Here is a 16,441-nt window from a genome sequence, read left to right on the forward strand (position 1 = left end):
CTTAATTTTCAATATTTCTAATGTTTTAAATTACAGTATACTAAACAAATACTAGTTTTTACCCCCCCCCAATTTTCTGTATAACCTAAGAGTAAGAGAGTTTTTAATGTTTTGACAAAAAGTTTTAAAGGTCATGAAACAATTGTAATTTTCCTTGTTGATTATGAAGACTGCTTTTTATGGTAACAGCTTGTATGGTGGTTTTTATGGTTCCCCACTACTATGCAAAGCAAGAACTGCTTGTATTAAAAATCAGTTTTATGCAGTTCTTCAAGACTATTCTGTGTATTAACGGAGTTTTCATTTTGGGTTTGTGGGTAGAGATCAGGGATGCCATGAACTCAAGTCTTTATCAAGCTGTTCCTTCATTTAAAACCCTTTAATGGCTTTCTCTTGTCATTAGACCAGAATCTTTAACATGATCTGACCCTTGCCTGTGTCTTTACCTCTCCTCATAGCATTGTATTTATTTTTTTGCCCTTATGACTTAAACTGTGTAGTTAATTGTGTAATTAGCCGTATAATATTTGTGTGGAATGGGCTTATATTGTTCACTGCTGAATGCCCAACATATAGCACAGTGTTGTGGTCTTAATTTGCACTCTGTATTTGTATGAATGAATGAATGAATAGAATTATATGCACATGTTTATATGTGCATGGATATGTCCCCCCCAACCCCCCCCCCCCCGTGGAGGGGAATGATTACATTCCCAAGATTCTCAAAGGATTCAGAGATCTAAAAAAGTTAAGTATCATACTACAGGAATTGATACAGTGAAATGAATACTCAACCTAGATGGTATCATTAAACATTAAAGATGTTCACTTTCCAGTCTCAAATTGCATTTGAATATCTGGACATACAAGATATATATGTTCCTGAGCAAGCATTTTAGATTATTACATTGTCTGTAGAATGTAAAATTCATTTTAAAAACTGCTATCTGTGTTGGGTTACATTAATATAGTAGCGTTAAAAAAATTATCAATTACATAAGATATATGACAGTCGAGTTGCTATTGAGTGGGAGACTGGCTGCTTGGCAAATTTCATCTTCTAGAAAATTGTCAATTTCTCCTAGTTTTAAAATTCTGTGTTTTTCTTTTAACATTAACTTGTTTTTTTGGAAGCTAATTTAATCATATTTAAACTTCTTAAAAGGAGTTTATTTAGCAATGGGTATATATGTTTTAAAAAAATTTTGTCGTATGGAATCTTAACTCACAATTATGTTTCTTGATTGAGTTTATGTTTATTGTCTCAAAGTCACAAAGGTAAAATGTCTATAATTGAGATAATTTTTGGTTATTTAAATTATTTCGCATACCTAGTCCAGTGCTTTTAACTTTTAACTCTCCTTCCCTCTTTTCTATTTCCTGTTCTCATCACAGTTTCCTTACGTCATTTACTGATTGATTCCCAAACTCTTCCATAATTGTATAGAACTCTCAATACTTTTAAAGACATGTGGCATTTAATGAGTTTTATCTTGGAAATGTGTCTTTTGGAATTCTCCAGCCAAAACTTGCCCCCTTGGCTTGCTTCATAGCACCCACCCTTACATCGCTCTTCAGGCGTCTCTTTACGTCTCTGTCTCGTCTGTATCACACCTTTCTCTTCCTTGGTTTATTCTCACGTCTTACGTAATATCTCCTCCAGTAGCTTCTTGAGAAAGATTGTATGAGAGAGAGATTTTTAAGATTCTGCATATCTGAAAATGTCTTTATATGTACTGATACTTCATTTCCAGTTTGGCAGGTATAGAATTCTAGTTCAGAAATTGTTTTCTCAGAGTTTTTATGTTACTGCTCCATTTTCTTTTAGCTCTCAGTGTTGTTGAAAAGTCTGATACCTTTGGGATTCATAATCCTTTGCATACTGTCTCCCTCCCATTTCTCTGGAAGCTTATTGGATTTCTCTTTTGTTCCCAGTATTATGAACTTTCGTATTGTATGCCTTGGGCAAGTTGATTTTTGTCCTTTGGGGACTCTTTTCAGTCTGGCAACTACTGTTTTTCAGTTATGGAAAACTTTAAGTTACTTCTTTGATCTGTCCTCTCTATTTGCTTTCTGAAACTTTATGATTCAGCTTTTAGACTTGGTTTAATCCATTGTTTCAAAATACCATCTCTTTATTTTAAAATTTTTTGTCACTTTGCTCTACTTTTGGGGGAGATTTTCCTAACTTTATATTGAAATATTCATTTCTACTGTCATTTAGAAAATTTTATAAGAACTTATAATCTCTTCCATAATTACTTATAAAATAGAATCATAGCCTTGTAAAGTCAAGGAGTATCTAAAAGTTCATCTGTGTTAACCCCGTTCTGTCCAGAAGTCTCTGTATTGTTGCTGATATATATATATATATTTTTACTTTTTTGTATATATATATTTACTTTTTTCTTAGTCTTCTGCTTCTTTATGTCCTGATTTCAGTGATGGCAGGAAAAGGGATAGCTAGGCTGAGGGTGTGGACTATGCTGGTGCTTGGAGCAGTTTAGGATTTTGGATGGGGCTGTGGGGGGATGTTGCGTGCAGGGCCCGGATCTGCCTTCAGTGTTTTCAGGGAAGACTGTTCACAGCGGTGCTGGGGTACTGACTCTGTCAGTACCTAGGAGTCGTGTAAGCCACTTGAGCCATACTCAGCTCTCGTTAGCAGGCGTTCAGTTGATTTATTCTAAACTGGCATAATAAAAATGAATTGAAAGTTGTACCAAGCATAACTGGAATGACGATAGTGTGCCTGGGGTTAAGGAAACACTGCAGTTAAGGCCTGGCAGTGATGAAGAGCTGCGCGCGCCTCACATGTCCCATGCTGGGGTTCTGCCTCTGGGCCTGGCTGGCTCAAATTGGGGTTCTCCGACCTGCTCTTCACTCTCTTCCTTCCATCCATGCCCTTTTCCTTGCTGACAGTCTTCCTGCATGGACATCTCTGCTGTAGGCTGGACTGGAAGGAGGAAAATGAGTAAGCTCCAGTCTGTCTCGCCACTTTTGCCAATCATACCCATAAGGAAGAATAGTTTGGAGAGGGGAGGAAGAGAAGAGGTTGAAATTGCTGACGGAGGTTAGGTTTCTTAAAGTAAGTCGTGTGCCTTTGGTTACCCCATTTAAAAATTACAGTGAATAATTTCAGAGTTGACTCCATAAATAAGTACATGTAAGTGGATAAAGCTTTGGAAGGATTGTAATTAATCAGTCTCTCACCCTGTTTCAGTGTAGTGATTGGACTCATTTTTCTGGTGTGCCCTGATGTCTTGCCAGTTGCTGTGTTAGTTTCCTGTGGCTGCCATAACCAGTCCCCCAAACTGAGTGGCTTAAAAGATATCCATTTACATTTCTGGAGGCCAGAAGCCCAAAATCAGTTTCATTGAGCCTAAATCAAGGTGATAGCCTTGCTTCCTCCAGAGGCTCTAAATGATGGCATTTAAGGCCAATCTAGACAATCCAGGATAATTTCCCTATTATGAACTCCCACTGTTTTTGAGTTTTTGTACCTCATAATTCAGTGCAGTTTCTAACCAGTACTCTTATAAAAACTAAAGACATGCAGTTTTTTTTTTTAATAATGTCTCTCTTATTTTTTCTATGATGAGGAGGCTGAGAGTATACATGTTGAGACTGGAATAGCAGCTCCACAAAGTCATTAGGGACCTGAGCTTCTTGGGGTGTGCCTGTCGCCTTGTGGTCACAAGATTGGGGCTTCACTTCAGGTGACATGTCGGGGTTTGGAGCAGGGAAAGGGCATAGTAGGAAATAGCTGCTGCTTTGCTCAGAAGCTTTCCAGAAGCCCCATCCAACAACAGGGCTTACATTTTGTTGGCCAGATGGCCACATGGCCACCATCAAGGAGGCTGGAAGTGTTTTAGCTGGGACATCACAAGTCTCCTCCAGATGATTTCTGTGGCTGTTAAGGAAAGGGGAGAATGACTGTGGAGCAGGGAGCTTGCAGTCTGTCCTAGAAAGTGATGAGAACAGTTCACATTTTCATCTACAACTAAAAGACTTTTAGACACAAAGCTTTACTTTTTTTTGGTAGGGGGAGATAATTAGTTTTATTTATTTATTTATTTTTGGAGGAGGTACTGGGGATTGAACTCAGGACCTCATATGTGCTAAGCATGTGCTCTACCACTTGAGCTATACCCTCCCCCCGAAGAAGGCTTTTTTGTATATGATCACAGTAACCTTTGTTTTCCAACATCTGTTGAGAAAACCTGCTCAGTGCCAGGCATGGTGGTAAGTAAGCATTGGGATGTCTGTCAGTGGCTCCCATACATTGGTACTTGCTATGTGCTAGATACTTTAACTACTTTCATATATGTTATTTACATTATCTCCTTTAATCTGCTATCTGATCTTCTCCTGGAGATAACCCCATTTTATAGGTGGGGCAACTGAGGATCCATGAAAATGGTTAGTAATTATCATCGTCTAGATTTAGAGATAAAAATTAAGATTTATAAAGATGTAGCCAGTACATGATACAGCTTAATCACACCCATGTTTTCTAGTTCCAAGTTTGGTGCTAAAATCAGTGCTTTGAACTGAGTGTGCACCCCCAACATCCACCCATCCACATACTGTGAAATAGTGAGAAAGCATGACCTGTAGTCACATAATCCTGGGCTTGAGTCCTGATTCTGCCAATTTTGGTTTTGTTATGTGATAGGCAAAATATCTAGCTTGATTTGTCATTTGTAAAATAGGGACAGTGCCATCTGTCTTGCGGGGGGGGGGGTTGTGAGGATGAAATGAGATACAAGTGTATATAGTGCACATATTAAGTGAATGGTAATTTATAGTTATTATGATTGTCGTATTATAGTTCAACATTGACTTTTCTTATTCTGTGAAAGGTTAATACTGAAGGAATTACTTAGTCCCAATTTAGTTCTTGGGACTTTCGATTAGTCATAAAAATCCTCTCATGGCAAAATCATAGAAAAGAAACATTTGTTTTTCTACCAATTTCCTGTAACTCTGGGGTTGAGAGGAGCCGGTATTTGTGCCAGTTGTGAGTGGTTTTTGCAGTGATAACAGATGGGAATAACTCTATTTTCCCTCCTGTATTCCCTCTGTTTTCTGTGGCTGCCACAACAAATTATTGCAAACTTGGTGGCTTAGAACAACACACATTTTTTTTTATCTCACGGTTCTCTATGTCTGACACAGGGCTCAGGCTAAGGTCAGATGTTGGCAGGTCAGCATTCCTCTCTGGAGGCTCTAGGAGAATCTTCTCTTTGCCCCTTTCAGGCAGTTCCTTGGCTGGTGGCTCCCTTCCTCCCTCTTGAAAGCCAGTAATGTGACATCTCTCTGACTCTGCTTCCATCATTACATCTTTCTCTGACTCCTCTGCCTTCCTCTCTCACCTTTTAAGGACCCTGTGATTACATTAGTCTCATCTGGATGAAGCAGGATAATCTCTCCTCTCAAAGTCAGCTGATAAGCAGCTTTAATTCCCCTTTACTGTAGTTGTAAATTACCATATTCACAGGTCCTGAGGATCAGGACATGGACATCTTCAGGTGCCGTAATTCTGCCTACCATATCTCCCACTCTCCCCAAAAGACTGAGCTCAGTTTTATCTTCAAAACTGAAAAATCTTTGATGTTGCAGATACCTTTTTATACACTGAAGTCATTTGAGGTGGTACTGGGAGGTGATGGGTATGAGCTGGGATGCTTGACTCAGCTGTTGCTGTGTGTGGAAGATGTGAAGCGGGTACAGGGGAGGTGGTGCAGATGGGCCTGGGAGGGAGAGACCAGCCTCTCCCAGGCCCTCGGGTGATGGATGCAGGGAGAGCGGCTTTAGCATCACTGGTGTGATGACTTTGACCACATAGTCCTAGGGATTTTTTTCCTTAGCGTTCCTGTCTGTGAAAAAAAAATGCAAATTTTTTTGTGTTTGCAAAGTCAAAACATTTGTAGAAATTTGTGAAATTTCTTAGTATTTGTAATGATTTATTTGAGTAATTTTAAATTCTTTGAAGGAAAGACTATTAAAATCAAAGCAGAAATAAAATCTGTGGTTGAATTCAGTTTTCTTATTAAGTTCATCACTTGATTCAGTTTACTGTTTGAATTCATTTTCTCAATTCAGTACTGAAGTACGTCACATGAACATACTTTCCTAAGTGAAAAGTCTAGTCTTTCTAATTATTTATCCATTATGATCAATATGCAGCTACTGAAACTCCACTGCTTGCCAGGCACTCTGCTTGGCTCTGGGGATAGAGAGGTGAACGTGATACAATCCCTTCCCTCTTGGAGTTTATAGTTCAGCCTGGTAGGGCTTGTCAGCACGTAGTAAACAAAGTGGGCATGACTAACTAGGAGTCGAACTACTGTAAATCATGGAAGAATCTGCAAAATTTCCCTTGTTTTTTCTCTTGAGTGTGTGGTTGCTTCCTTGGTTCAGGATTCTTTTCAAATACTTCTTAAAATTGAAATATAATTGTGACTGCTATTTATAATATAGACTAATTTTTTTTTTTTTGCTTATTTGAAGTGTGTAATCTGAAGTTTAGGTTGCTTTTTGGAATGAATTTTAAAATAGGTTGTATCATTTATTAAGCTTTTCCAAATATTTAACATAATGAAATTATAGATGTTGATTTTTGCAAGCAAAGTTTTCAATGACTCTTACATACAACATTCCGTAAAATGTTTCTAATTAAGGAAGGCCTGACATTAATTTTCATGTTTGTTCTTTTAGGAATGTTTTAAAGGAAGTTGGGCTACTCACAAGTTACTACATAAGAAAGCGAGTAAGTAAAATCACACACCTATACCATTTGTCTTAGAAGTGGCTTTGTGTAGAAGACAGTAATTCTTCCAGTTTTGAAAGTGTATATTTAAATGTTCTGACAGTATAATCCCGAAAGCTAGAGTTCAGACATTTTTTATTCTTTGTGGTGTGTAATCATGTAAATAAAATATGGCTGAGTAGTATCTTTGTTAATCTTGTGTCACATTTGCAGCATGAAAACATGAGATGGTTGCTGCAATAGTTGGATCTGACTTGAGCAATACCTGAGATTGTCCTAATCTTTTGGCGCCTGGCACCCTCTTTCTTTTGTTAGAAGTGTTTGCAGGTTATAGTCAGGGCCACGTAAGAGATCTGGCTTTATTTAATCAGAAATCCTTTTTTTTTTTTTTTTTTTTTTGTTTAGTTTCAGTTTAAATTGCTTTGTCTAACTCAAAATTGTTATCACTGTTTTTTTTTTTTTTTTTGGTGTTTTGATGTTATTACTTGCAGTCTAATGTTTAATTTTCTTTTTGAAGTTACCTGGTGAGACACCATAAACTGTTGGCTGCTTCTTAGCTGTTGCTGTCAGCCACACTGATCTATCGCCGATTCGAATGGCCTTTCCTGCTCTGGTGACTCATCCTGTAAATTCACGCCACTGGTGTGGCTAGTTCAAGACAGCTCATCATAGTTACCTGAAAATTGCCAAGGGCATTCTGTTCTTATAACATTGCCATCCCAGTGGATGAAGGCTTGGCTGATAGCACATGGTTCTTGGTATAAGGTTTCTTTTTCAACTTACTGATCTTGGTATTTTTTTATTCATTTACTTTATATTTTTAAGGAATTTGCCAATTTAATAAAGTTTGGTAGATTGTTTTATGTGTATCTGTACCTTAAAAATCTCACTGAGGTCAGTTTAACCACCATTTGAAGGAAAAGGAAATAAAAATTAAAGAAGACATATATTCTGTGGCTGTATAAAGTGAAGTCGACATTTAATGGAAACGCTAGGCTATTGTGGGAGGAAATGTGGTTAGAGATGAGGAGGAATGATTGTGAATAAATGAGTTTGTAAAAGCATAAATGACAGAATTTATTAGCCTCAAATCAAAGTATAAAGGTAGATTTAAATAATGCCATTTAACTTTATTCACGCATACTTTGAATACTGTATATCCAATGTGTTAGGTATTTTTAGAGCTCTCTGAGCCAGTGATTAACATTTTATACCCAGAAAGTTAAAGCACAGGGAAGTGAAGGATTGAGGTAAAACAGTATGTTATTAAAAGAGCTTAGAATGGGGTCTCTACTCCGAGCGTCTGCTAACTCGTTGAAGTGTTTATTGTTTATTCACTGTTGGATTTCTAAGGGTAGAGCTATTTCATTATGACTTACACTGCAAGAGAATTAAACAGCTGACCTTCCCTAAGTAAAAAGAGCATGATTATTACTGCATTGGACTGTTAATGTTTTTACTTACCATTCTAGTATTTAGAAGTATGGTTCCATCTTTCAGATTGTGCCCTCTTGGATCTTGTGGGATGATTCCAGCAGTGGGTGCGCCTAATGTTCTTGTTCCCTTTGGGCTGTGTTGAATAGAGACAGCCCTCAGCTTGCCAGCCTGTGTCTTTCACATCCCCACTGATAAATTGACCTCGACTGCACCACTGTGGACGACAGTCGCAGAGGAGGGAATCGTGTGTGATCTCCAGAGCTGAGAAGAGTGTTGGGAAAGGAATTAGAGGAAAGGAATGTTGGACTGGGAAGGAACCAGGGCATCTTAAAAGATAGCACTTTACTCCAAGAATTAATAGTGAGATAACATAGCAAGCGGTTCGTATTATGAAGATGATATTCTCAGGCTTTTTCTTCTTTTTAAGCGTAATGTGTACTGATCTCTAATTAAAGATGACTGATTTAGATTTATGTTCATTTGGGCTATTGGTCTGTAATTTGCTTTTAATGTCTTTGACTGGTTTTGGCATTAGAATAATCCTGGGCTAATAGAATGGGAAATGTTTTCCTCTTCCATTTGCTGGAAGAGGTTGCGTAGAATTAGTGTCATTTCCTCTGTAAATGTTTAGTAGGATTCAACCCAGTGAAACCACCAGGACCTGGAGTTTTCTTGATTGCAGAAGCTAATCAGGACTTAGGAAAATTTCAAGTGTGAGTTAAATGACTCAAGGGCAAAATTTATGTTTTATGTGTCAAAGTAAAGAAGCCCAGTTAGATTGTAAAGCCCCTAAAGGCATGTTAATAGTGATGCTTAAGTGCCTGTTTCCCACATGTGTCTGCTGCCAGAGTATACATAGTAGTGCTTACTTTTAGTCAGATCTGTAAAAGTTGTAGCACTTAACATCTCAATACTATAAATTGTACACTTTTTAAATATGTCGCTGATAATGTTCAATGTGTTTCTTTGTCTTCCATTTTCCTAAAGTAAAAGGTGGAAGCGTTTGACAAATATCTTTTGACTAGCCAAAAATGTGATGTAAAAACTCCATTAAAAAAAAAACCCCAACAAACCTCTAAATAATACTTTTTATTCTACTCCTCCGAACTTGTGTGCTTGATTTTTAGATTGCAGAGGGAAGGAATTGAAGGTATTAGGTGATATTTCAGAACTGGTCCCAGCCAGCTTTGTGAGCATGTATTACTTACTTTAAGCCTCACCTCCAAAATGTTGAAATCATAGGTTTGTTGTGAGGGTTAAATAAACAAATCCATGTAAAGTGCTTAGCATGTGTACAGTGCATGGTAAGTGCTCAACAATCATTTAATAATCATCTCCAGGGGAACTGAGTCAGAATTGTGATCAGAAAATTCTGTCCTGGGAGAAGCTTAGATATGTGCAGTTGTTTGGTATCAGCTGGCTGGGGGTGGTGGCCTGCACAGAATCTGAAAGAAGTGGGTGATGTACTTGGGGCCTGACCTTGCACAAATCACATACTCTTTGACACTACTTGCAGCTCACCTGGCTCTATTGCATTGTGATGTTTGAAAGACAGCTTAAAGGTGTTGATTTATGCTATCCTGTGCTTTCACAGTCTTTTGAAAAAGACCAGTTAGTATGCAGTTTTGTTCCAACCCCCAGTCCAATTCATTTTTTTTTTAATTGTAGTATAGTCAGTTTACAATGTTGTGTGAATTTCGGGTGTACAACATAATGTTTCAGTCATACGTACACATACATATATTTGTTTTCATATTCTTTTTCATTATAGGTTACCCAGTTCATATTTATTAAGTATCTATTATGTGTCTAGGACCTAAGGTTAGATCAAATTGATCCTAAAATGTAAACTAACTTACTTTGGAATTGTAAATTTCCTGAAATAGGTTATACCAAGAGATTAGAAGAGAACTTGCCATATTTCATTCTTACTTGTCTACATAGCTTTTAGGTTTTGTTGGAGGTTTGCTTTCAATTCTCTTTTGAAAACAGACGGTAGAAGGTTTGGAATCCAGATTGGCAGGAAGCTTTAAAAGGTTTTACATCTTTCCTTTCCCCTGGACCCTCCTTAGGAGTGTGATAGCCAAAAGTCTTGCATCTTGATTACTATTCTGTCCTGTGTTTCAGGTGAAAATTATAGTTTTTTTCTTTCTGTTTTTGTTATTTGGGGGTGCAGGGGAGGTAATTAGGTTTATTTCTTTTTAAGTGGAGGTACTGGGGATTGAACCCAGGACCTCATGTGTACTAAGCACGCACTCTACCACAGAGCTATACACCCTCCCTTTCTCCATCACAGGTGAAAATTATTCTTGAGGTTCATAATTCATACAAAAGCACCTGATATAGTCATAGCTAAATCAGGTATCAGTTGGCCTGCATTTTGAACTATTTTCTGTGTGTTTGACCCTAGTGGCAATGAAGAGTCTATCTTTGTCCTGGGATGGAAATAGTTTTCCTATTGATATTAACGTTCACAGAGGCTTTCTTGAACTTCATAGGGGAGAAAGATATCTAAAATTCAGTAGCATACTAGAGCCTCTCTTTTCCTTTTCTATTCTTATTTTTTATTCTTTTCTGTTCCTTTACTTTATATGTAATGTTGTAATTGTATTCTCTTCCAGAATAATGTGAATGGATTGGCTGCATTTTTACATTCTTGTCAGTTGCACCTCAAGGGCCTTTCAGTCCCAAACTGACCGACCACATGCTCTGTGGAGAGAGTCCTGAACTGGGAACTAGCATTTCCACATTTCTCTGAGCATGTGAACCATATACTGCCTCAGTTTCCTCATCTGTAAAATGAGGAAATTAGACTAGATTGTTTTGTTGTTGTTGTTGTTGTTGTTTACTTCAGTCACTATGCTGGATACTATATCCCCAGAACATATTTATCATATGATGAATTTTGTACCTTTTGACCGCCTTCACTCATTTCACCGTTCCTCTTTAGCTTAACATGATATGGCTTCATCTATTCTCCCCATTTTGTGTCTTAAATAGATTGCTTAAAAGGGAGAAATTTTTTTCTTTTATTTTTCTTGTATATTGCCAAAATTATTTGAAGTCTGACCTTTAAAACCTATAATAGCGTGACAGTAATCAGGAAAGGATTGATGTGCATCGGGAGGTGTATAGGCTGCTACTTGGGATAGAGGGATTTGACTTTCTGCTATTTGAAGTCTTAGTAGTTTTTAGTTTGTGATAAGAGAGGCCATCAGTGTGCTGACATTAGACACCACTGAGGTTCTGTTCTGTGTGAAAAAGATTTTTAGGTGCATTTCAGTAAATATAACATTATATATTAACTAACTAACCTGATAGTAGGGTGTGTGTTTGATTCTTAATTTTTCTAATAAATTTGCAGTAACTTTCTATTGGCTGTTCCCTTATCTTTCTTTCCTACTTCCTTCTATTATCCCCTTCCTGAGAAAAGGCAAATGATACTCATAAAATTTTCAAAGCAGCATAAACTATTGACTTGAAAGTTACTCATCAGCTAAGTGAGGCTTTTTTTTTACTTTAAATTTGCTTTGGGATTATTTAGGATCTGTTCTTTTAGTAAGAGCACAAAATGCATTTGTAGTATCTGCTCTTGGTGGGAAGTTTTGCCTAGGTTCAGATTTTATATTTTAAAAAACAGGCTTTTTATAAGTTGACATTGTACGGAGGACGTGTTTATTAGCATTTCCCTGAGAAAAGGAGTTTGACTACGAGCTGTTTCTGTCCGACATTTTGGAAAAGCCGAGAATATGTTTCGACTGGGCTTTTTCTCCCCAGACATTTAGGTCTTCGAGGAGTCGTAGGGCTGTGGACATAGCAAGAAAGCAGTGGCTTTGGCGATTTAGGCTGGGGGGAGTTTGCTGGATTTTGTGCCTGGGCTCGTTGGCTTGGTTTCCAAACACTGATAGTTAAAAGCGTGCTGCTGCTTAGAGGCTTGACCCCTGAGGCATTTCTTTCTTCCATCCATCCGTCTTCCAGAAGATGAAAAGGCCAAGCGAGAAGTGTCCTCCTGGACCATGGAAGGTGATATCAACACTGACCCTTGGGCAGGTTATCGATATACTGGTAAACTCAGACCACATTATCCACTGGTGAGTAAATAAGGTAATAAAAATTTAACATTTTTAAAAACCAGTTTTCAGAATTTTCTGTTTCTTAAAAATGATACTTGTAATTTAATTATGAATTATATTAAGGATTAAGTTTACATTCTAGGTTTTTAGCTTTTATGGTACATTATTTGGAAGTTAGTAAGGGAGAATTGGCAGTCATGGATACAGTAGAAAAAATTTTAGATGAAGGATTAAGACTTACTTAATTTCTAAAAAAGAATGAGCTAGAATAGATATTTCTAGGCTGGCGTAATGGTAGTGCATATTCCTACTTTCCTGAAATTTTTTACTGTGCTATTTGCCTAAATTTAGATACGGCTTTTCCGCCACTCCTGCTTCTTTCTGTGTTCTTGGCAGACTGACTTCAGAGTCTTAACATAGGGATTGACTTGAAATTTATTTGTTGTCCTTAAATATTTAAAAATTTTTTTACTGATGTTTTGTTTTTATAAAAGGAATAATACGTCTTTAATTTTTAAAATTTGGAAATACATCAAAAACATAAAGTTTCTTTAGCCATAGCTCCCAGAGATAATTATGATCAGGAACATATTGGTGTATATTTGAGATATTATTACTGTTTTTGGCTCACCAGATTGTTTGGAATGACATGGGCATCTTCCTTGTCTGTGTGTAATCTGAAATCCTTAACGGCCTTGGTCACTCTCCCTGGTTCTTTTGTATCCTAGGAAAGGGGGTGGCATTAGCACTAGAACGGTCAAGCTAGATCTTCGTGAAATAGATACGTTGTGGTATTTAAGAAGTCAGTTAAAACTTTTTTCTGTTTAAATGAAATGAATGAACTTTTTTTTCCTTTGGTGTTTTTTCCTTCACTTTTATTTAGTTAGTAAATTTTAATAATGAAAGCTACTTTCATAATTGAATCAGTTCTAACTACCCCCTTTGATATTTTTAGATGCCAACAAGGCCAGTGCCAAGTTACATTCAAAGACCAGATTATGCTGATCACCCTTTAGGTAAATTCTGCTATGCTCTTTCTTTATATTTCAATTTGTGGGCTTGATGACTACTGGAAGGGAAAGGAGTGCTTTTTTAGGAGAAAAATTTTAGTGCTGCATCTCTAGTAAGTGTAAATATACTTTTTTAAAGACATAGTAGAACATTTGAGAGAATTAAAGATTCTCTCCTCCCATTAAAATATAATCAATTCTGAAACATTGTTTATGTAGCTATTAAAAGCTACATTCAACATAATATTATTGCATTTTGTATTGTTATATCAAATTCCAGATTTTAAATAAGTTTTGATTTTAATATGTTCTCCTAAATAATATTTGTCAAGATGAAAACAGGTGGTAGAGGCCTGGAATGAAGGCCTAACTAAAGACTCTGGACTGTAGCAGTAATAGAAGTAGTAGGAATGAGGATGATGACTGTAGTAATGGTGATGATGATGCTTCTGTAACTGAGGCTTATTTTTTCATACCTGTGTCAGGCACTGTGCCACGTTCTTTACATGTGTTACTCCGTTTAATACTTTCAGCACTCCGGAGGTGGATTCTCTTGTCTTCTCTACTTAGAGTTGATAGTGAGACACATAGAGAAGATGGGTAATTTGCAGCACAGGTTTAAGTTGGATTATGTGAGATTATTGATTTTTCATGTCACAGATGGTTTAATCTACTAAGCCAAACTACCTTTGCTTTTTTCACTAAGAAGTAGGGAACCATATTAAGCTCTTATGAATATAATTTTAAAATTTAGTTTAAGTCCACTGTTTCAGATAAATTGAAGGAGAAGAGTCTGAATGATAGAATGCTGTAGAGGGTGTGTAATTTCATTATTCTGTGTTTAATATTCTTGAATGCAGTTTTAAATTTTATGTTTAAGAAGTACATAGATAAGGTAAGTTTTAAATAGGATAAAATGTTACACAGTGAAAAGTAAGTACTGTTCCGTGGAAGTAATTACTATTAATGATTTCTTGCAGAATTTTCCAGAGATATTTGTTGTGTGTACCCACATTAACACCCTCCCATTTAGTTATACACGGAATGAACAAACTACACACCTTTTCACCTTGTTGTATTGTATTGTAAATATTCCACATAAGCGTATATAAAATATTTTCTTTTTTTTTTATGACTGAAATATTCCATTATGTGGATGTGTCATAATTTATTAAACCAGACTCCTACTAATGTATGTTTAGATTATTTCCTGGTTTTACTTCTACCAGTTTGACTGTAGTAACTGTTCTTGTAATTACCTCTTTCTGTGAGTGTTTCTGTAGGTTAGTTGCCTAAAGTGAAACAACTGGATCAAAGGATATGTGCATTTTTTATTTTGAGAGATACTGCAGATGTCAAAGATTTTGCCAGTTGTTACTCCCATTAAAAACATATGGGAGTCTCTTTTCCTGTATTTTCCCCAGCACAGCATTTTACCAAGTTTTATGATCTGTGCTAATCTGAAAGATGAAAAGTGGTATTTTGTAGTTATTTTAATTTGCATTTTTAAACTGTGAGTAAAGTTGAGCGTCTCTTTATATGTTAAAAATTACTTGTATTTTCTTTCCTTTTGAACTGTCTATTCATATATTTAGCCTTTTTTCCCCAGTTAGATTACTGATTTTTTTCCATACTGACTTATAGGTGTTCTTTCTATATTAAGGAAGATAATCTCTTGATGTATGTGCTGTAAATGGATTTTTCCCCAGTCCGACATTTACATTTTGTCTTTGTTTATAGCATTACATTGGTGACAGATTTTCAACATTCTTCTGTAATAAAATTTATCAGTGTTTTCCTTTAAGGTATCTATGACTTAGAAGGACCTTTTTTAGTTCAGAGATTATAAAAGTATTTTCCCATATTTTCTTCTACTGTTTTTATGGTTTCACTCTTTTTGTATGTAATAACATTTTTGATCTATCTGAAACTTGTTTATTATTAGGAGTTAAGTAGGGATGCAACTTCTGTTTTTTCCCAGAAGAATATCTGGTTGTCACATCACTAGTTACTTTAAAAACAAACAAACAAATAAACAAACAAACAAAAAGCAGTCTTTTTCTTACTGATTTAAAAATGCAACCTATATCATTATATTAAATTATCACAAGTCTTTGGATCTAGTTTTGGATTCTGTTCTGTTTCGTTAACCCATGTGTCTAATCATGTGCCATTGCCAAACTCTTAATTATTGTAGCTATATAATTGTTTTAATATTTGGTAGGCCTTGTTGTCCCCACCTTTCCTCTTTTTCAGAATTTTCCTGGCTATTCTTGCATGTTTGTTTTTCCATGTGAAATTTGAAATCAGCTTGTCTCGTTCCCAAAAATGTCCTGTTACCACTTTTTATTGGGATAGTATTACATTTATAGACTAATTTTGAAAGAATTGACACCTTTACAGTATTGAGTCTTCCTGTCCAATAACAGAGTATGTTTTTCCATTTTATTTAAGTCTTCTTTTATGTCTTTCAGTGTGTTTTAAAATTTCCTTGATTAGGTCTTAATGTTACCAAGTTTATTCCTGGATACTTTATTTTTGTGAATAGCATCCTCTGTATTTTCTAGCTTATTGTTTGTATATGGGAAGGTTATTGATTTTTATAATCTGCCAACTTGCTGAATTCTTATTTCTAGTCATTCACCAGGTTTTCCCTTGTTCTAGTGACATGTAATTGTATCTGAAATTGACAAGGATTTTGTCCTTTTCCTTGTAATTTTGTAATTTTGTATGTCTTATTTCTTTCCCTTGTTTAATAAATCTGCTAGTACTGTCAGAACAGTGCTAAAAATACTAGTGCTGATAGTGGGCATTCCATGATGTTGGTTCTTGGCTTGAGATTTATATTTATCATGTAAAGGTGGTAGCTGGCCACATTATAAGAATTATCTTTCTAGATGATCATTTATTTTTTCCTCTTTTATCTATGGCTATGATGAGTTATAGTAATAGATTTGTTACTATTAGACTATCCTTGCCTTTCCAATATGAATCTCACTCAAGTCATGGTATACTATATATTTTAACACTGACTTGAGTTCCAGTTTAAAAAGAAAAAATGCATGTAATTAATTCATCAGTTGTTGGTGTATTGTTGCTTTATGATATGATGATCTTGAAAGCAGCTGTAAATTGTATGGTACTACTCA

The 16,441-nt window shown here is 36.1% G+C and overlaps 1 protein-coding gene across 1 annotated transcript in view; it reads left to right on the forward strand.

Annotated features, from left to right (window-relative positions):
• Positions 1 to 16,441, forward strand: part of METAP1 (methionyl aminopeptidase 1) — a 52,549-nt gene that overhangs the window by 19,863 nt on the left and 16,245 nt on the right. The window contains exons 2-4 of the mRNA XM_032460307.1: positions 6,721 to 6,772; positions 12,188 to 12,300; positions 13,238 to 13,298. Of these exons, the coding sequence (XP_032316198.1) occupies positions 6,721 to 6,772; positions 12,188 to 12,300; positions 13,238 to 13,298 (226 nt within the window). The remainder of the gene's footprint in view (positions 1 to 6,720; positions 6,773 to 12,187; positions 12,301 to 13,237; positions 13,299 to 16,441) is intronic.

This window comes from Camelus ferus, chromosome 2, assembly GCF_009834535.1.
Source record: "Camelus ferus isolate YT-003-E chromosome 2, BCGSAC_Cfer_1.0, whole genome shotgun sequence".
NCBI lineage: Eukaryota > Metazoa > Chordata > Mammalia > Artiodactyla > Camelidae > Camelus > Camelus ferus.